A 19,609-nucleotide genomic window follows, 5' to 3' on the forward strand; every position below is an offset into this window, starting at 1 on the left:
TATGAATCAACACCGGAATGTGCTTCAACTTCAAATATAACAATAATATTACTACAGCACAGCAGAATGATCGAGCTGGATCAAATAACACACACACACATATAGATGCATATATATAAATCAACAGCCTCATTGAAAACAAAAACAATTGCCTCATTCAAGCAAGCAAGTCAAGCGCCATGATACGATTCCAAGCTAAAGAGGAGAGGCACGCTACATTTACAATAATATCCAGTCCTTCTAGTAATGATTGTGTAAAGCTGGACAAGAACATAAAAGTATAATCCAATTATCTCAATCAATCCCGCATTCCCAGTTCAACCTCAAGATCGTCATCTTGTTCAAAGAGCTTCAGGAGCCGGGCATGTTGCTCCTCTCTCTTTTTTCTTTGCCACACCTTGTACAAGAAAACTGCAAACCCTGCAGTTGCTATCAGGCCAAGCATTATTAACAGGATTTTCAACTCCGACTTCGACGACTTCTTACTTGCACCTGTCTTCCCATTTGGAGTGTTTGGCGTCGTTGAGTCTTCCGCCACCAGTCCTACCAACAAACCAAATCTTAACCTCTCGACAATCATAGACAACAAAACAAAATATGTTCTTAGATAACTGAATTGCATCTCAAAAATCCTAACACAATATGAACAACTTTGTGATCAGAAGCAATCTACTTACTATCTACCCCACACAAAGTTCCCGAGCTCATCAACTTTTACTTCTCCAATTTTGAAATAGACATGATCGACATTGCAGTACCTAAAATCAAATTGGCATTTTAAAAACTCCTCCAAAAGGATTCACATGGATCCCCACAAGCCTGAGCTAAATAGCATCACATACACGCTAGTTATAGAACTTCGTGGTCTTAAGATTTAGCACTAGAACAATTATTCAAATACTTACATTTACCGCTGTAGATCAACGCAAATATAAACTAGATTAGCTTAGGATAACAGCTAATCCTGAAGGTTCATGTCACAAACAGAAATTTCTTATACTGTACTTTTGGCTTTGATCTAAGAAGCATGTTGACAAAGAGCTCCGTATCCCAATCATTAAATTAGAGATGAGATGATAGCCAGGGAAGAACATACAAGAGTTTCACATTCCCTAGGTGTTGCTGCTACCTCAACTCAACTCAAAAGATCAATCTCCAAACAACAGGGCAAACTACAGATTCTAGAATCAAGCCTTACCAAATACACGGATGAGATAGATTAATATTAATATAACAAACAAGTACCCCCAAGGAACAATAAGAACAAGAACGATTAAGCACTCCTTTAACTTAATCAGTTGGTGAAACGCTAAATCAAATATAATGGTCGAATTTCTGAAGTACTATTTAAGGTCTTCACCATGGTTCTCTAGGTATCATAAAACCGGTGTTAACTTAAAGAGATCGAGGATCTAACAGGTAAAAAGAAAAAAACCCTGATCTGATGATGTTCATTCTGTCTAAGAATCTAACCAATCTTCCCAACAAAGACAATAAAATCTTTAAAAAGTTTTAATCCCCTCTTGGTGGGGGCTCTGTTGCAACATCAAAAACCGCGTCCTCGTGTCTTTCCATCTCAGAAATCAGGCAATCTTGTAAACAATCCACACAGAAAATCAGATCTTGAGGAATCTCAATCCCCAATCCATGGATTCAGTTACTTCCTTGTATAGTTTTTGCAAAAAGTTACGCATGACAAAGCTAAATCAGAGTTGTGAAGTCACGACATACCTGGAATTAATACAAGGGAGAAAAGGCAGAAAAATAAGAAGCGTAGGGAAGCAAGAGCAGGGACACTTTTCATCTCTTCTCTTGGCTATTATTATTCTAATTCCCTCAATTGATTCAGTTGTCCCGAGGAGAGAAAATGGAAATGCGTTTTCGAAGAGGGAAGGGAAGGACTTGGCCGGCGCAAGATTTGAGTGGTGGATTGATTATTCACAAGGGGTGGGGGATGGGGTGAAAGTGGAAGGCGAAGACAAGTAACGATAAGGCAGGAATGGATTCAAGAATCAGCGACTCATTCAACTTTCAGCCACCGTCGCATCGCAGGTCCTGACTGACTCTCTTTCTCCTCTCCTCCGAGTCCTCTCTCCTCGCCTCTGTCACTACTCGCATAACTTATAACCCTTTTTCCACTGGCTTTCAACTTCTCTCTCTGTGTTTTATTTTTCAATAGTTATGTCTTGTGATATTTTTATATTTTAACTTATTTTATGGAAAGATGAGTACTATATCAGTCATTCCATTTACAATAAATTTCCAACTTCCATGTATTTTAGTTACTCGTTTGAGTTTTATTGATTTGTGTCTCTCTGTTTTATGCTGCTTTCAATCTATGGCTTTGTTTAGATTGAGATTTTAGAGGTAAATATTAGTGTTTCATTTAATGTTTTGTGAACAATAAAATATATTTGATATATTGTTTTTTGAAGTTAAATGAATAATGAATGAAAGTATATTATGTAAATAATATCTAAAAGTTTAAAACATTTTAGTTAAATAACATTAGTAATTAATCAACCATCATGCAAAATCTCATATATACCCGTAAACATTTTGCGGGTCATCCCGGGACCGACTAAAATTTCATCAATTTAATCCAATTCATCGGCGGATGGCGAGCTAGGGTGAGCCCACGGACTTTTTTAAAATATTAACGGCGTGTTTGGCAACGGTTAGTTGTTAACTGATTCAATTAGCTGATACATGTTAGCTGATTTAATTAGCTGGTTTGACTAGCCGATTAGATTAACTGTTTGTATTAAAATGTTTGGTAAAACAACTGTTTGATATTAGTTGTTTATACGTAAAATGAAAATTGAAGACATTTTTATTTTATTCTTGTTTCTAAATATTCAATTATGTTCTTTTGAGTTTCGAATGTTTAAAAATTTTTGTTTTTAGTTATTGAAAATTGTAAAAGTGTTATAAAAGTATTTATTTTTATTGCAATTAGATTTAAAAAATAATATACTTTTATTAAAATATATAAATAATTTTTTTTATTGAAAATAATATAAAATATAATATAATAAATTTTTCGTGTATATATTTATTATGTTAGTTATCGATTAGTTCATTATATTTATAATTTTCAATAAATTTACTTTATTTAATTTATTTTTAGTATAAAATTTATATAATAGAATAATTCTAATACAAAAATAAATTATTAATATTTATAATTTTTTTATTTTATATTGATTTTAATAAATTTGTATATTTTATAATTAAAATAATTTTTATATAAAAATTAATTATTTTAAATTTATAAAAGTAAAACTATAATATAATAAAATATTCTAATATAATTTATAAATAATCAAAATATATTTATTTGTGTAAAATGTATAATAAATTTTTAAGGACATGAATAAAAGATTTTTTTACGGGAAAAAAATTAGCTTTTCAAAATTAGCTTTTTGGGTCCAAAAAACTATTCTAAAAAACTAATTTACCAGACACCTAAATTAGCTTTTTGACTGGTAAAAACAGCTGTTCAATAAACTAAAAACTCAAAGTTATTTGCCAAACACCCCCTAAAAGTATATTAATTTTATTGATATTTTTGTAATTAATATTTTAAAACAGTTTTATAGTAAATTTTAAATAATAAATATTTTAAAATAAATAACAAAAATAAAAATTTTTAATTCTAAATATTATTAGCTTGTGTATTAAAAAAAAATTAATAATAAAAAATGTTTTAAAAATAATCCTAATTAATTTTATGAATATGTGTTAAAATAAAAAAGTTATATAATAATAAAATAGAATACTAACATAACAAGTCAAATAAAAAATCCAAACAAATAAAAGTGATATTGATTAGAAAGTTAGAGAAAAAAAAATGTGTAGACAATATTATTAATTTTCTTTAAACTAAAGATAATATAAATTGTATTTATTATTCATCTTTAAAAAATTATAATATATTATTTATTAAATAAAGTTAATAAGATGATTTTAATGTTTTTTATTTTTTTTTACAATATTTATAAATTAATTGTATTTATAATGATATATTTGTAATTTATATAAATTTAAAATATATTTTAATATTAATATTTAATTATTTTTATTATAATTTTTTTATGACAATAAAAAATAGTAATCATTAAAAAATGATAAAAAATACATTTAAATAAGAGCATTGAGTACTAATTATTATATTTATAGCTAACTCGCCCATCGGGCTAATTCATTTTCAATCCAGCTTGCGTGAATTGGCCCATTTAGGCCGCATTTTAATTTCTTAAAACAACCCAATCCTCGTAAGCGGGCGGGTCAACCTCAGCCTATTTTGAGGGTTCTAAAGTAGGAACAAATTTGGTACCCCTGCCGCAGCACAGACGCCTACTACATATATATATATAATAGTAGGATCCGTTTTCTAAGAACCCTGAACCCTAGGCCTCCTCGCTGCTCTTGCCCTCTTCCTTGCCCCTGCCACAACACAGCGGCTCGACTCGCATCCCTTGGCTTCGTGCATCTGGGTAACGCCCATATTCTCCATCTTGATGAACTGTTTGATCAACTCTTTGTTTTGTTTTCATTTCTTACGATTCACTATCTAGAATTTTGCTCATTATGTAAAGACTGTACTTTACTTTTGTAACTTTCTGATGATTGGTGAGGACTTATTTTCTTGTTTGAATTTTCAGACTTGTTGGAATATATCTGAAGCCATGGGTCTGGTGAGTGCGATGTTTCTATTTCTGAAACTATGTTTGGCTAGTTGTCGTGGCGGATCTGCTATTGGGTTTCGGTTAAGCATGGAATGTTAATTCGCTATTGACGCTGCTTCAATCTTTTATTTGTGCTTTTTTTCTCTTTTGTTTGAATTCCTTAGATATAAACAGCGTTGATGCTGTTCTAAATTTTCACATTCTCGCTTATATTTAAATCGTTAAGTAGGATGAAGTATATAATCGTAAGACGTTATTTACCAATAAGAATAGGAAAAACTACCTTTTTGAATGGAAGAAGCTTCGATTAATATAGTGTAGTGCTTCTGTACAAGTATATAATTGTCGTCTTTCTAAATCTCGCCTATATAATAGTTTACTTAACTTTGTTATTGGCAACACCTTGTGACCAATTTATACATTTTATTGAAAATTTATGCTTCTTGATGGTTATTGAGTGATAGTTGTCCTGTGCTTTTATGACTACTATCCACATATCCATATATTAGCGACCATAATAATTTTGAAAACTGATGTCCTCAGTCATCAATTTAAAATAATTTTATGTTGTAGTTGCTTGTATAATATTGGACTAATCATTATTAATATGCACAATATGGAGGTTATTTGTATTCTTTATGGTCAGATCCACGCCACTGACATCATTGTGCCCCTTGTCCAGGTTTTGCACTGTCCTCCAAACAAGAATGCCTTCAAGGTGCTTATTGCTGCAGAATATTGTGGTGTAAAGATTGATCTAGTTAAGGATTTTCAAATGGGTGTATCAAACAAGACCCCAGAATTTATCAAGATGAATCCCATGGGGAAGGTATAGTAATATCTTAATAATAAAAAGATATCATAAAATATCTTCTGATTTTGGATTTCTTGTTGTAGGTACCTGTGCTTGAAACACCCGATGGTCCGATCTTTGAAAGCAACGCCATTGCGCGTTATGGTAAAACATTTTCTGTCTTCCATTGGTTTGGCATGAATCAAATATGATTTATTCTGATATTTTTCTCTTTCATTTTATGTAGTGGCCAGATTGAATCCTAATGCACCCTTATTTGGTTCTTCTGCTATTGAATATGTAAGTGTATTTATTGATCTCCATTTGTTCAGTTTCCAGCTTCTTAGTTTTTCATCTCATCTCATGTGGTTTAACCTGATGAAATGCTTGTTGTGATTTTGGTAAATTTATACTCTACGTTTGTGTTGATTTATTGGATTTTACAGGGCCAGATTGAGCAATGGATTGATTTTTCTGCTACCGAAATCGATGCAAATATTGGAAATTGGTTGTTTCCGCGACGTGGTTACCGTGTGTATCTTCCTCCGGTATACTTTTACTTGCCCTCTGAGAGTGTGTTTCATATAGCTTTTGATTTTGTTCTTTGAGAGCAGTGTAGTATTACTTATTAAAAATTTCGATAATATAGGTCTCACATAAAACCACTCTCTTTTGATCGAATACAGGCTGAGGAGGCTGCAATTGCTTCCCTCAAACGAGCTCTAGGAGCTTTAAACACCTACCTTGCGTCTAATACATATTTGGTTGGACATGGTGTTACACTTGCCGACATTGTTATGGTATGTGTCTTGGTGTCTGGGTTGACAACAATCATGACTAAGAGCTTTACATCGGAATTCCCACATGTGGAGCGATATGCTTGGACATTGGTTAATCAGCCAAATTTCAAGAAGATATGGGGTGTTGTTACGCAAACTGAATCTGTTCCACCTGTCGAATCAAAGAAGCCTGCACAGGCAAAAGAACCTGCCAAACCTAAGCCAAAGGAGGAGAAAAAGGAGGTCAAGAAACAAGAAGTTAAGCCCAAAGTAGAGGAAGAAGAAGAAGCTCCTAAGCCAAAGGCAAAGAATCCTTTGGATCTTTTGCCTCCTAGCAAGATGATTCTTGATGAATGGAAGAGGCTTTACTCTAACACCAAAACCAATTTCCGTGAGGTTGCCATAAAAGGTAGTAATTTGCATGGCTTACAGCTGTTTTGGGGCACTTTGCAGAGTCTTTATATCTCCAGGTCTTCATTTCATGAATTTTTGTGGTAGAATAATTTTTGAACCAGTGATAGCTAGCTTTAGTGTTGGATATTATCATGGTTGCCTCCGATAGAAAGTAGCTTTGGAACAGCTAATGATCCTTTTAAGCATGAGGCTCACTATTTTTAGTGATTTGCAGGGTTTTGGGACATGTATGATCCAGAAGGCTATTCTCTTTGGTTCTGTGACTACAAGTACAATGAAGAAAATACTGTGTCATTTGTCACTCTGAACAAGGTGAGTGGTTTTCTGCAGCGAATGGATTTGGCACGGAAGTATGCATTTGGGAAGATGTTGGTTATTGGTTCTGGGGCTCCATACAAGGTGAAGGGGCTGTGGCTCTTCCGCGGGGCTGAAATCCCCCAATTTGTGCTCGATGAGTGCTATGACATGGAGTTGTATGATTGGACAAAGGTGGATATCAATGATGAAGCGCAGAAGGAACGCGTGAATCAGATGATTGAAGATGCAGAGCCTTTTGAGGGTGAGGCCTTATTGGATGCCAAGTGCTTCAAATGAAGAGGAACAATATAAAATGTGCGTACTTATTCCATCCAATGTCTTTATTTGATGAAACTGCATTTTGTTTTTTGAAGTCCTTTTGGGCGGTGGACTTTTAACAGTTATATACGTAGCGGCGCACATGTTAAGTTTGGGAAGTTCATTTCTTATGTTTTGTACCTAGTTCAGTTCTGTTCTGTGCGTGTTTTTTTTTGGTGAATGGATATCTCTGTGGGTGCTGGATCCCGAATGCTATGTGTATTTGGGAATATAGCTGATTTAAAAATTTACACTTTTAGCTGCATATTTGTTTTAAGATGCGCCTTGACTGTCTATCTAGCAAGCATTCTGTGTCATAATGTGGTGCTGCTGCTTCTGCTTATTGCCCCTTCTGTATGGTTTGATCTCATTTTGTTTGATTGTTTGGATATTACGGTTTGTGATGGTATGATGGTCATTAAGAAACATGGCTTTGGTTGTGGGCATGCCAAAGGTGGGTAGGCAGGCAGTCGTTGTCTTTTTTCCTCAAGTGCATTGAAGAAGCAAGACCAATGTAAAACTCAGACAAGTCATCATCATTCTCATCAAAGCTAAAAAAGCAACAGGCAGACGAAGAATCACAGAATAGTAGTGAATGAAGAAGTGTCCCACACCATACAAAAATATATATATATATACACACACACACGTGTACATACATTTTCATCATCCCGTCGTTCTTTTGCAGTGTGCGGTGTGCAAAATGCTACATGTCTGCGGCGGCCCATTCGGCATCATCATCCTTAGGAACTAGAACATCGAAATCACTGAGGGTCCATTCGGCGGTAACCCCTGAGGGGCTAATGTATATCTCTGCCCCCACATTGATCGAAGTCCACACCCGTCTCGCTGGTTTTGAGCCTGGATCCTGCATACAAGTGTGTGTTTGATCACAAGTCAACAACAAGACCAAATTCACCATCACCAACCGAGAGGGCGGGCAGTACCTGATAAAAGTAGAGGCGGCTGGACAGGGCACCAGCATCAAGCTCCCAGCTTCTGGGGTCGCCAATCCATCCATCCCCTTTTCTCTCCGGGTACCCGTGCACGGCCCACTCGGGATGAGGGAGGATTTGCACCAGTTCCTGCGCTTGAGGGTTGCTGTATGGGTCGCATATATCGTATGGCTTTTCCAGATGTTGAGCATTTCCAGGAGCACAGTAGAGGTGATAGGCAGAGAATGGAAACCGGGATGTATCGTTTCTGTGGATGATCTCCCCCGAGGAGCTCGTGTGGTAGGGCGGGCAGGACACGATGTTGTCTGGACGACACCAACTTGTGGTTGCGGGGTTGATAATCATCTCGCTGTACCTTGTTACGTCCGTCAGAACATCACCGTCACAGGCATCCCCATTATTCTTCCAACACCCTCCAATATCAATGAGATAAAATTGGTTGTTGGGCCCTCCACCTTGTTCAACTTCCAAACTCAACCTGACCTTGAAGTTAGGAGACTCGGGCAGCTGCATCCATCATATTATTATTATTATGAATGCTGCAGTTATTGACGGTATGAAGAAAACAACAACACAGGATAGGGGTGAGTATATATACCAATACAATATCCATCCATCCTTCCTATACACACTTTTATAGCGGGCAGCCAACCTAGTCTAGTCTAGGCAAAGTAAAGTTGGCAGAAGACAGGCAGACAGACCGACCTTCCGCATGATGCCGCGACCATCGTAATGGTAGCCTCCATTGTATCCGTTGGCTGCATCAGATCGTAGATACAGCATCAGCCAGGGATACTTGGATGATGTTGTCAATTTCTGTGATATAATCCAGCTATTTGTCAGTGGATTCTTGTGCCAAGAAGCAGAGAAAAAGGATTTGTTCCCTCCTCCTCCATAAGGGGTGAGGTTGGTATCATCAATGTCATACGTCCCATAAAACCCTCCAGCCAGAGACACGATGTTGTTGCTGTCGTTGTTGTAGGAAACAATTTTGGATTGGTTGTGATACACGAGCGGTTGGTTCATGCAGCCATGGCCGAAGCAAGGAAAGGTACGGTCCGTGACTATCTTAGCTACTTTTTTGCCATTCTCAGGACAGAGAGTAGTATTCTTGTCAAAATTTCCATTCTTGAGCATGATCATCCAGAAATACCAATCACGCACCTCGCAGAGACGCCCGAGATATTTTTCCTTCTCCACAGCATAAATATTGGGATCCGTAGACAGTGTGGTAGGAAGACAGCCGTCACCAGCTCTCCATCTATTCACAGATTCATTCACTCTGTGGAGCACTTGGCACTCGCTTCCCCATCCCGATCCTGCTCGCCCAATATAAACTCAATAATGTGTGTGTGTTGGTTATTAGTAAATTATTTTCAAGTTTCAGAGGGCCGGCCGGCAGCATGATTTCAACAATAATTGATAAATGCTACATGAAATTTAGGTTAGGTTAAGTTAATTCGGTTGGAGAAACAAAAAGAGGAAGGCACAATGAATAGTACAAGTGAGTGAACCTGAAGATGTTGATGGTGGGCAGTAAAGATCAGCACAATCAGCCATCCTGGGGCTGCCCATGTATGGCGTCTCGGTTCCTACTTCATTGCAGAAATCCCAAGCTTCCCATGCAAATCTTGCATTTGGACTCTTCATTCCGGGGTCCCCAACCGCTGAAACGTACCGAATCTCTAGCTCTTCTGGGGACGAGTGCTTCGCCCGAGCGAGAGTGAAACAGAGAAGAAGAAGAGTGGGAAGTATGATCCCGGGACGGAGCTGCTGGGATTGGTAACGGAAACTCATCCTGAAGATATAAATAAATAATTAGTGAATCGATCGTTAAGTAGTAGCAATAGCAAGCCCTAACATGTCAGGTCAGGTAGTTGCGACTTGCGATGCGAGCGACGAGGTCGAGGGAGGGAGAGAGATGGCGTTGAAGGCAAGGGATGGGGAAGGTAGAGTGAGTACACACTCCTCTCCTCTCTCCTCTCTCCTCGTCTCGTCTCCTCTCGTCTCCTCTCCTGGCGGTGGTCTCAGACTCTCAGCTCTGATCTGACCTCTCTATGCACTCCACCCACAGTCCCGTCCAGTAGAAGAGCAGCGCAGACTGCAGAGGTCGTGAAAAGGCCCACAACCAGAATTTAAAGCCCATTCGTTTCATGCACCCAGGCCCAATATACAATTAATTGTCACTCCATTCTTTGTAGCATTTTTATTTTCCTTGGGCAGCATCACAATCCTGTACAAGTTAATGGAACTTGAACATATTGTAGTATTATTGCACTGCAATATCTATTACTCTTAATTACTACTTACGATTTTTATGTTTATTTTTTAAGAAAAAGAAAATTCAGTTTATATTAGCTGATTATACACTCCAATATATTCAACCAGCAGCATGTATTTTAATAACCCATGACCGCAACACACGTTATGCAGCCTGTCTCTCTGTATATATAATTATATCTATATCTATATCTATATCTATATCGAAGATGATGAGTATAGCCTAAATTAAGTTTCTCTCAATAGTTGGATAGAATCAAACTTAATTTGACGACGGCTGTAGCTGCATATTTACGTACACATATACTAGTAGGCATACGTTATAAATTATAAATAATTAATCTATGTATGTAGTGGCATCTTATCATATATAGTAGCCCAAAATTTCAAGAATTGGTATTGGTGCCTTGACCTACTGCACCAGCCCACGTCTCTCTCTCTCTCTCTCACACTATTATAACTAGTCATGAAACCTTTTCTGCATGCTTTGCTTTATATATAGTATATACATATAGTCATATATACGAATCGTTTGTGGTGTGTTTTAATTAATTTGGATGTGTAGCTTAGCTTTTTATTTATTTATTTATTTAATTATATTATTAGGGTTAGCTAGCTATATAGCAATCAACCACTCAACATTAAAAGCTGTATCCCAAAGGTTCTTTATGCTTGAGAACATCGAATATATATATATATATATACCATATATTAATTAATTAGCTCTTTCTTAATATTATTATATACTACTCTTTTTGTTTCATATAAATTGTCCATTTTTTTTTTCATATAAATTGTCCTTTTTTTTTTTTCGATTCGTCCAGCATAATTTTTTTTTTTAAAAAATATGATTGTATACTTTAATTAAATTTTAAAATTCATACTTTTATAATTTTTTAACTTCAATTAAAATATATAATTATTTAATTTTAATTTATAATTGTTTTTATTAATATATTTTTAATTATTTAATAATTATACTTTATTTAAATTTTTGTATCTAAATAATATGGTCAATTTATCTGGAAATCCTGGCGAAAGAGAGTAATTAATACTAACTTGTACTGTAACCCGCTCCACTCAACTATTAATCTTTGTTCATGGCAAAATTAAAGATTTCTGGAATCGAAATGATCAAAGTTCCCAGACGACCCATCTCTCTCTCTCTCTCTCTCTCTCTCTCTATATATATATATATATCTCTATGGATGTATGCATATGCCAGCAGTGTGGATCGACGACCGGCACGTGGAGGAAATGGTTGACGTGCCCAATCCTCATGCAGCCAATGATCGAGATTCAGGAGATATATTGATTATTAATATGCAGGTGTGTGTCAAGTTGATTAATTAATTAATTAATTAATTAAAGCGCTTAGCCTGCGGGCAGATAAAATAGATGGATGTATCATGGACGACACCAAATTAGGGTTTTCAATTCAGCGCATATATATATATATATATATTTGGTTTGGTTTGATTTGATTTGATTTGACAAGATTCTTAATTAATTGGCTTCGTTTTTAATTTAAGATGTGAGTGGAGGCCTCACCGATGAGCTAGCTGCTCCCTTTTCGGTATTATTTATTTATCTTATTACTTTAGAATTAATTAATTAATTAATTAATTAATACTCCTATATATATATATAGCTAGTATAGTATAGTATAGTATATATAATAAAATAATATCTCCCATGGACCATGGTATAGTCTTTTATTCTTTTAGTTAAATCCCTTTCCTTTCCTTTCCTTTCCAATGGGGATATCAATATCTATAAAGCTAAATATATAAGGGCAACTAGTGGGCGGTAAAAGCTACCTGTGTAATTAATTGTAAATGGTTGGTTGCTTGCATATATATATATATATATATCTATCTATATGTATCATGATCATGATTACCCACCCGTCCGTACGTACCTGGACTAGAGCTGTAGAGTAGCACCGGCACCACCTCGCCAGTTAATACACATGACACGCACACATACTGTAGTACTGTACTAATTAAGATTACTTCTACAACGCAACCGACCGGCTCAGAAAACAAAACAAACCAAACCAAACCAATTAACTTTACTACGTTCATCTCCATGCCAGTCAGCCAGCTGCACCATCCACTCACTCAATCCCTCCCTCACTTTTAACTTATTAATTAATTAATAATATATGTACGTATGAATTGCTGAAATATGAAACTCAAATATTCTGTGTTAATTACCTACTACTTATAATGATAGTCTAAATAAAATAAAATAAAATTTTACAAATTAATCTTTTAAAAAAGACATGTATCATAAATCTAATACATATTTTCTATATATATTTACGCTACTATTAAATTAGAATTGAACACAGAATTCGCTTATTTTTAATAAAATTATAGTCGAAAGTAGGACTCATTCACTCACAATAAAGTTATAATGTAAAAAAAATAAAAATCACTCACTCTTAATAGAATTAAAATTGAAAACTGAATTTTCAACGAAATTAGAGTTGAAAGCAGAAATATATCAATAGAAATCGAAGTGGTGGGAGCAGCGCACATGAGAAGGTAATTAATAAAAATAGATACATCCACAAAATATATATGAGATATAACAAGTCGGGAATAAATTAATATAAAATTTACTTCTAATACAGTATATGAAATTAAAATTTTATATTTCAATTATATGAATATGTACATATTTTGATGTTGAGAGTCCCATTTTCAACTTTAAGGACATTGAAAATCCTGTTTTCAATTATAAATTTTGATTTTGATTTCGTACTATCTTTGGACAAACTCAAATTGATTGAATCCTAAGTTGAATTTGAAGAAAAATATTAAGATATATTTAGAATATAGTTTATATATATAAATTATATTTATAATATTTGTGTTATTTCAAAAATTTATACTGTTACAATTATATACTACAAATTTTTAGGATCAAAAGAAAAATTGAGTTTTATATTCATGAGATAGGACGACTGAGAGCAGCAAAAAGTACGTGCAGACGCATGCATCGGAATTGGTGGAGGGACAGACAGGGCCACTCCGATCCACCAAGCATCATGACGATGGTGATGATGATGATGGGCAGCAGGCAAGCTGTGCTGATAGATGATCAATCTCCGACACCGATGATGCATATATGTTCACGGCCTTCAATTCATTGCGTTGCTGACTAGACGCCGTACGGTCACTCCCGGCAAGGCCCACCTTTCTATAGCACCAGCTCCGTACGTTTGTCATTTTGATTGTGGTCGTGATACCACCGGAAATTATATATCCCATACACCTATACAATACAATGCTCTGCCGCTCTCTCCCAGTGTGAGTGGGCGTACGTACATGCGTGTGTATGTGCACAATATGTTAGATTAAAACTTCTAATTGTGAATTTTATGTAATTATTTGAATTTTCATTTCTGTTAAGTCAATATTAAATGTTATTTGACTTAAATGTATTTATATAGTTAGCGCAGATAACCGCCAATTTATGAGATCAATTAATAATAATAAGAGATATAAATTTGAATTGTGATAGAATATTCATTATTTTTTATATCTCATCGTGGTCATCGTGAGTAACGGTAGAAATCCTAGAGATTATTTCATCACAGTGAGTAAATTTGAAGAACACAAAATCCTCAATTAATTTGCAGAATCTCATAATACTAATGAAATCAGATTAAATTTATTAATTTTATTTCAAAACGTAAACCCGTATCCTAACATAGGTTTAATTCCGGTAAGTTCCAACAAATACTGCTAACAAATACTGCTACTACTCGTAGTATGTGTATATAACTAATTGATTCCATCAGTCCAGCCAATGAGGCAGCACAACAAATGAACCTTAATTAGCTTGTGTGTGTGGGCTTTTGGTAGCAACATCGTATATATTGTACCCTCCCTCCCCTCCCCTCCTTTAGGATCACCAGGTGTCTATGCCTCATAGGCCTTGTATGTATTTATATGCCAAGAGGTATAAATCATTAATTAATTCATTCATTCATAATTATACTACTGTATTGTTTTGTGACTGCAGGTGTGAGGTGTAAAAGTACTAGATTCCGACCACGATATTCTGTATCCATCCATCCATCTGTGAATATGATGGGTGGTCTGATTAGTTTAATTAATTAATTAACTAACTAATTAATTATAATGGTTTTCTTTAGTTATACATTCGACGAGGAGGCATGCCTGTGTGCGTGTGTGTATATAAGGCTGCCTAAGAGCTTCCACAAGGGTAGCATTGTGTGCGTATTCTCTCTCTCTCTCTCTCTCTCCGGAGTTAAAAGAGAGCGAGGCCGGCCGGGCAACACCTCGAAGCTAGTTCAAACTAGTGGGAGGCTGCTGTCTGCTGCACCGGAGAATATATATATATAATTATTTATCAAATTTTCTTCCATATTTTCCGATCATCAATTAGTTTTCGTTCGGCTAAAAAGCACAGCAGGCAGGCCAATCATCAACGGCTAAGTCGTCGTTCGATCGCCCACCCTAAGGACGACGACGACGTTGCTTTGATCGATTCAGTCATCAATTGTAGATATACATCTCCCTCCCCTTCCCCTCTCTCTCTCTCTCTCTCTCTCTCTCTCTGCAAATATATATATATATATATATCTGGAATTTGATTAATTAACCAATTAATCAATTACTTAGCTTAGCTGGTTAAGTAATGGCTCGAGGAAAGATTCAGATGAGAAGGATTGAGAATCCAGTACACCGGCAGGTTACCTTCTGTAAGAGGCGCGCAGGGCTGCTGAAGAAGGCCAAGGAACTGTCCGTGCTGTGCGATGCTGAAATTGGGCTCTTCATTTTCTCCGCCCATGGCAAGCTCTACGAACTCGCCACCAAAGGGTAGGGTGCTTCCTTCAACCTAATTAATCCGCTCTCTAGTTTTTCTCCTTATATATGTTAGATGATCTAACTACCTTCATACAGTACTCATAACTACACATTCATCATGATACATATATATTTAGTGTATAACTATTATTTATTTATTTTTTTTGTAATGAAGAAGCATGCAGGGTATGATTGAGAGGTACATGAAGTGTAACCTGGAAATTCCTGCTGAAGATCATCAGCCTAAAGATTCTGACAAGGAGCACGCAAGCATGGTATGTACACACACTGTATATGCGCGATCTTTCACCGTACGTGCACTTTAATTTGATGACTATATACATATATGTGTAATTTTAATGATCCCCAACATATATAGATTTGCATATATGATTATAATCAATAATAACCTTGATCGATCGGTTGGCGCGGAGAATATATTGCTTTTGGTTGGATCTATCTGCTGCCTGCCTCGACCCTTGATTTTAAGTTGTTAGTATTCTCGGGATATATAATTAACTTAATAATGATATTATTTAACAAAGTGCCTCGAATTTTTAGTTGTGACGATCGTTAAAGTCACCTTGTAACACTTGGGAAAAAGCTAGTCTGTTCGCTATTCGTGACCATGCATAAAAAGTGAGTGAAATCATTACGAATTAATAGCGGAAGAGAATCTGGTAGTGCTGCACACCTTGGTGTTTTGTTTTTCTAGCTAGTAGCATATATATATATATATATATCTTAACAGGAAACAAAATTGTGGAATAAGTGTTAGATCACTCATTCGGGCTTGGGGGGGACAAAACTTGGTGGGTGGGATGCTTTGTGCGTTTGTTGGTGCATCTATATAATATATATATACATATATATATATATTAATTACAACGTGTGTGTGTAAATTAAACTGCACAAGTATCTTTCTTTCTTAAATAGCCTTCTAAGATGGAACACCGAATAATATACTCCATATAAGATGAAGCTAGCAGGCATAGGTAGATTAATACAGTCGTCTAGGTACGCAGTGCCTTTTTTGACTAGCGCCGATCATGACCCACCCCTGCTGCCGGACTGGGATCATATATACTCCCTCCGCTCATCCAATTGCGTGCTTATTTTGACCGGGCACGGATTTTAAGAAAAATATATAAAAAATAATTTTTTTTTTGGTAAAAAAAATGGTATTTTTTTACTTAAAAAAAAAAATTGGAATAAATTTGAATGACAAAAAAAAAAAAGTTAATAGATTTGAAAGAGTAAGAAAGTAATATTCTTGAAAACATTTTGAAATTTAAAATGTATTGGGAGGTTTCGGATTTTGAAACTCCTCTTCAGTTTTGCGATAATATTGATGCTATACAAATACAATTCATTTGTGTTAAAATATAAATAGTAATAGTATATAATTATGATTGCGTGGTTGGTGCGTGAAAAATCGAATATACATAATTAATATTGTATATGTATTGAGTTTTTGTTAGGACCCAAAAGAGGAGGTTAGCATGCTCAAGTTTGAGATCGAGATACTTCGGAAAGGACTAGGGTGGGTATATATCATAATTAATTGATACTCCATTTTTAACGTTTCAATTTTATTAATTCCATTGTTACCATACATACGAAGGAACATGATCCATATAATTATATACCCCACGTACATGCAGATGCAGCAGTTTGCAATAATAATTTGATAGTAACTAATAATATCGTGTGTGTATGAATATTGAGATTTGCGTGAAACCTTACAAGGTTGTTATACGGAGGAGTGGATGCAGCAGCTGGTGCAGTAATGAGTTTGGATGAACTGAATATCCTGGAGAAGCACCTTGAGACTTGGATTTACCATGTCCGCTCAGCCAAGGTATGTATGTATGTGTGTGTGTGCGCGTACGGACGGACGGACGTACACTTGATATTATCCCATGGGCACCTATATTTATATTCATGGTCGATTGGTCGTGAACGTGGGGGCCTACTAGATTAAGCCAAGCCAGCTGTAATTTTGAAAACCATTCATTCATGTGACGTACGCATTAATTAATTTTTTAATTTTAAATTTTTACAGATGGACATTATGGTTCAAGAAATCCAGTTGCTCAAGAACAAGGTTAATTAGCCAGCTTATATAGCCCGTGTGTATTATTTTATAGTATCATAAAGTAATAATAATGATGATGATATAAATAGAAGGTACGAGTAATATGGATGAATTAATTAATGAAAAGGATGGATGTAGTTATTTATTTAGTTTATTTGTTATACGTAGGAAGGGATACTCCAAGCAGCAAACAAGCATCTGCAGGAGAAGGTAAGTAAAAAGGAATGAATATATATATATATATATATGATCATATAAGTAATCCTAGGTAGGTAGCTAGTATAATGTGTGTGTGCGTGGAGTGCAGATCGAGGAGCAGCACGGGGCGGATGAGTTTGGGGCAGTGGTGGTGGGGGGCAACCAGCAGCAGGTGGTGGTGGCTGAATTGGGAGAAGTTGAAGGAGGCGGCGGCGGAGGTGGGATGACGAGCATGCCAATGACCTCGTCGATGTCGATGTCGATGTCGATGATGATGATGATGATGCCACCGGCAATAGGGCAGCAGCCACTTGAAGTTGGAGAAGGAAGGATGATGCCCAATCACACTACTACTACTAATAACAATAACAATGCCTTGATGAATAGTAGTAGTAGCAGCAGCAGCAGCGAAGAGGAGATGATGATGATCTACTCACACCCGCTAGGAGTGGGCGCTGCTGCTGTTAACATGAATAGTAGCAGCATGATTCCGTCCCCACTAATCACTAGATTACCTACCACCAGCTGCGGTGAGATCTTCCACTTTTAACTCACTCACTCATCCATCCATCCATAGTATTAATTATAATTACTACTAATTATTTATACATCACCTATCTATCTATGTATCTATCTATCTATCAGACACTCCTCCCCTCGCGCACACCTACCTACCTACCTACCTACCTACATATATGCATGCCCACCTCTCCTTCGATCCTTTCCCTAGCTAGCTCCGACATATATATAATATAAATTGCTCCTACTATATATCATTAGTTATTTCCATCAAATAGGAAGGAGCACACAATATCACCATCGCTCATCTCTCTCTCTCTCTCTCTCTCTCTCTCTCTCTGCGTATACTTACAATCCAGTAGATAGATGTATAATTGGTGTGTCGTCCATCCAATTACGTACGTACTACTGCCATCCAAAACAGATACGATGATCTCTTAATATATACTATATATATATTTACATATATTAATGAGATTAGAAAATGGTTTGCTAGCTAGCTAGTGCGCGTGATTGTGTTGTTGCAAGTAGCTAGCCAGCGATCATCTATATATATATATTAACGAAGATCTGTGCTAATTGCTACGCAGCGTTACCGCGCGTCCTCTATCATCATCATCATCGTCACATCTTATATATGTACCCATTTTATTTATTAGTATTATCGTCAAATATATCTTATGTATTTGTATATGTACGTTCTGGAGTCGAGTGTGTGTACCGTAGTCGTGGTCTTCCTTAATTATATAGTTTTTGCTTTCAATTATGCATCCACCACACCACTGTAACTCATTCCACAGATATGTCCTCCATTAATATCATTGTATTATCCACTACTTTTATAATAATTTCATTAATTCTGTTATGTTATGTTCCATTATTTCTTCTTTAATGCATTTTATTTGATTTTGATTTTGATCCTCATCCCGATTCTATGATCTCTTCTTGCCGCTACGCCATTCAATCCATCCTATACAAGTATTCACTTAGGGTGTGTTCGTTTGAAGCATTGGATTTAATTTCCATTATTCATCCCATTTTCACTGTCCAATAAAAAAAAATAACAATAACTTTAAACAACATTACCATGGTTAAATTTTTGAAAGAATGTGATTGAATATCTAATATGAAAAAATCGTATTAATAATATAAGAATATAATATTATATATAATGATTGATCTTTCATAATAAATAAAATACATATTGCATCAATATATATATTTTTATAATATTTATAAGGAATGTTCTTACAAATGATTGGAAGAACAGAATGTTTTGTTTATTCAATATTTTTAAATAAAATATTTAATCAAATATAATTTTTTTTCTTTTTACTTTCTCGTCCCAAATCAAAGTATATTTTTATCATTTTTTGTGTCCAATTCTAAAGTACACAAATGTCAAAACTTTTTACACAT

General features: G+C 35.5%; 4 protein-coding genes across 6 annotated transcripts; 2 read left to right on the forward strand and 2 right to left on the reverse strand.

Moving 5' to 3' along the window:
* Positions 1 to 132: 132 nt before the first annotated feature.
* On the reverse strand, positions 133 to 2,140 carry LOC127246951 (uncharacterized). Of its 2 annotated transcripts, XM_051268627.1 has the most exons (3): positions 1,732 to 2,140; positions 678 to 758; positions 133 to 543 (listed from the first exon to the last, which is right to left on the reverse strand). In XM_051268627.1, the coding sequence occupies exons 2-3, from the start codon at positions 706 to 708 to the stop codon at positions 299 to 301; spliced, it is 276 nt and encodes a 91-aa protein (XP_051124584.1). In that variant the 5' UTR covers positions 709 to 758; positions 1,732 to 2,140; the 3' UTR covers positions 133 to 298. The 2 variants fall into 2 exon arrangements, with proteins under 2 accessions (XP_051124584.1, XP_051124583.1); XM_051268626.1 differs by lacking the exon at positions 678 to 758 and having other exon boundaries at positions 1,732 to 2,134.
* Positions 2,141 to 4,346: 2,206 nt separating this feature from the next.
* Positions 4,347 to 7,423, forward strand: LOC127246297 (elongation factor 1-gamma 2-like). Its single transcript, XM_051267569.1, has 8 exons — positions 4,347 to 4,499; positions 4,668 to 4,700; positions 5,374 to 5,520; positions 5,589 to 5,649; positions 5,732 to 5,784; positions 5,931 to 6,032; positions 6,171 to 6,672; positions 6,892 to 7,423. Exons 2-8 carry the CDS (start codon positions 4,692 to 4,694, stop codon positions 7,269 to 7,271), a joined length of 1,254 nt encoding a protein of 417 aa, XP_051123526.1. The 5' UTR covers positions 4,347 to 4,499; positions 4,668 to 4,691; the 3' UTR covers positions 7,272 to 7,423.
* LOC127246296 (uncharacterized) lies at positions 7,417 to 10,287 on the reverse strand. The gene is made up of 4 exons (XM_051267568.1): positions 9,763 to 10,287; positions 8,954 to 9,567; positions 8,240 to 8,755; positions 7,417 to 8,160 (listed from the first exon to the last, which is right to left on the reverse strand). The coding sequence occupies exons 1-4, from the start codon at positions 10,043 to 10,045 to the stop codon at positions 7,999 to 8,001; spliced, it is 1,575 nt and encodes a 524-aa protein (XP_051123525.1). The 5' UTR covers positions 10,046 to 10,287; the 3' UTR covers positions 7,417 to 7,998.
* A 4,476-nt stretch (positions 10,288 to 14,763) lies between these two features.
* LOC127246298 (agamous-like MADS-box protein AGL12) lies at positions 14,764 to 18,883 on the forward strand. 2 transcript variants are annotated; one of them, XM_051267570.1, is made up of 7 exons: positions 14,764 to 15,387; positions 15,551 to 15,650; positions 16,857 to 16,918; positions 17,125 to 17,236; positions 17,441 to 17,482; positions 17,642 to 17,683; positions 17,781 to 18,883. In XM_051267570.1, exons 1-7 carry the CDS (start codon positions 15,206 to 15,208, stop codon positions 18,219 to 18,221), a joined length of 981 nt encoding a protein of 326 aa, XP_051123527.1. In that variant the 5' UTR covers positions 14,764 to 15,205; the 3' UTR covers positions 18,222 to 18,883. The 2 variants fall into 2 exon arrangements, with proteins under 2 accessions (XP_051123527.1, XP_051123529.1); XM_051267572.1 differs by having other exon boundaries at positions 15,554 to 15,650.
* Positions 18,884 to 19,609: the final 726 nt, after the last annotated feature.

Source organism: Andrographis paniculata, unplaced genomic scaffold, assembly GCF_009805555.1.
Source record: "Andrographis paniculata isolate CXL003 unplaced genomic scaffold, ASM980555v1 Contig30END, whole genome shotgun sequence".
NCBI classification, from domain to species: domain Eukaryota; kingdom Viridiplantae; phylum Streptophyta; class Magnoliopsida; order Lamiales; family Acanthaceae; genus Andrographis; species Andrographis paniculata.

What these genes read in the sequence shown, in the direction of transcription:
- LOC127246297 (XM_051267569.1), top strand. An exon ending in GTTCTTCTGCTATTGAATAT is followed by an intron (nt 5,785 to 5,930) that starts GTAAGTGTATTT and finishes TGGATTTTACAG; the next exon opens with GGCCAGATTGAGCAATGGAT. An exon ending in ACCGTGTGTATCTTCCTCCG is followed by an intron (nt 6,033 to 6,170) that starts GTATACTTTTAC and finishes GATCGAATACAG; the next exon opens with GCTGAGGAGGCTGCAATTGC.
- LOC127246298 (XM_051267570.1), top strand. Translation starts at nt 15,206, where the DNA reads ATGGCTCGAGGAAAGATTCAGATGAGAAGGATTGAGAATCCAGTACAC. An exon ending in ATACTTCGGAAAGGACTAGG is followed by an intron (nt 16,919 to 17,124) that starts GTGGGTATATAT and finishes AAACCTTACAAG; the next exon opens with GTTGTTATACGGAGGAGTGG. An exon ending in ACAAGCATCTGCAGGAGAAG is followed by an intron (nt 17,684 to 17,780) that starts GTAAGTAAAAAG and finishes CGTGGAGTGCAG; the next exon opens with ATCGAGGAGCAGCACGGGGC.
- LOC127246296 (XM_051267568.1), bottom strand. Translation starts at nt 10,045, where the DNA reads ATGAGTTTCCGTTACCAATCCCAGCAGCTCCGTCCCGGGATCATACTT. An exon ending in CCCACCATCAACATCTTCAG is followed by an intron (nt 9,568 to 9,762) that starts GTTCACTCACTT and finishes TTGGGCGAGCAG; the next exon opens with GATCGGGATGGGGAAGCGAG. An exon ending in GTCGCGGCATCATGCGGAAG is followed by an intron (nt 8,756 to 8,953) that starts GTCGGTCTGTCT and finishes TGATGGATGCAG; the next exon opens with CTGCCCGAGTCTCCTAACTT.
- LOC127246951 (XM_051268626.1), bottom strand. Translation starts at nt 1,804, where the DNA reads ATGAAAAGTGTCCCTGCTCTTGCTTCCCTACGCTTCTTATTTTTCTGC. An exon ending in CTCCCTTGTATTAATTCCAG is followed by an intron (nt 544 to 1,731) that starts GTATGTCGTGAC and finishes GTTTGTTGGTAG; the next exon opens with GACTGGTGGCGGAAGACTCA.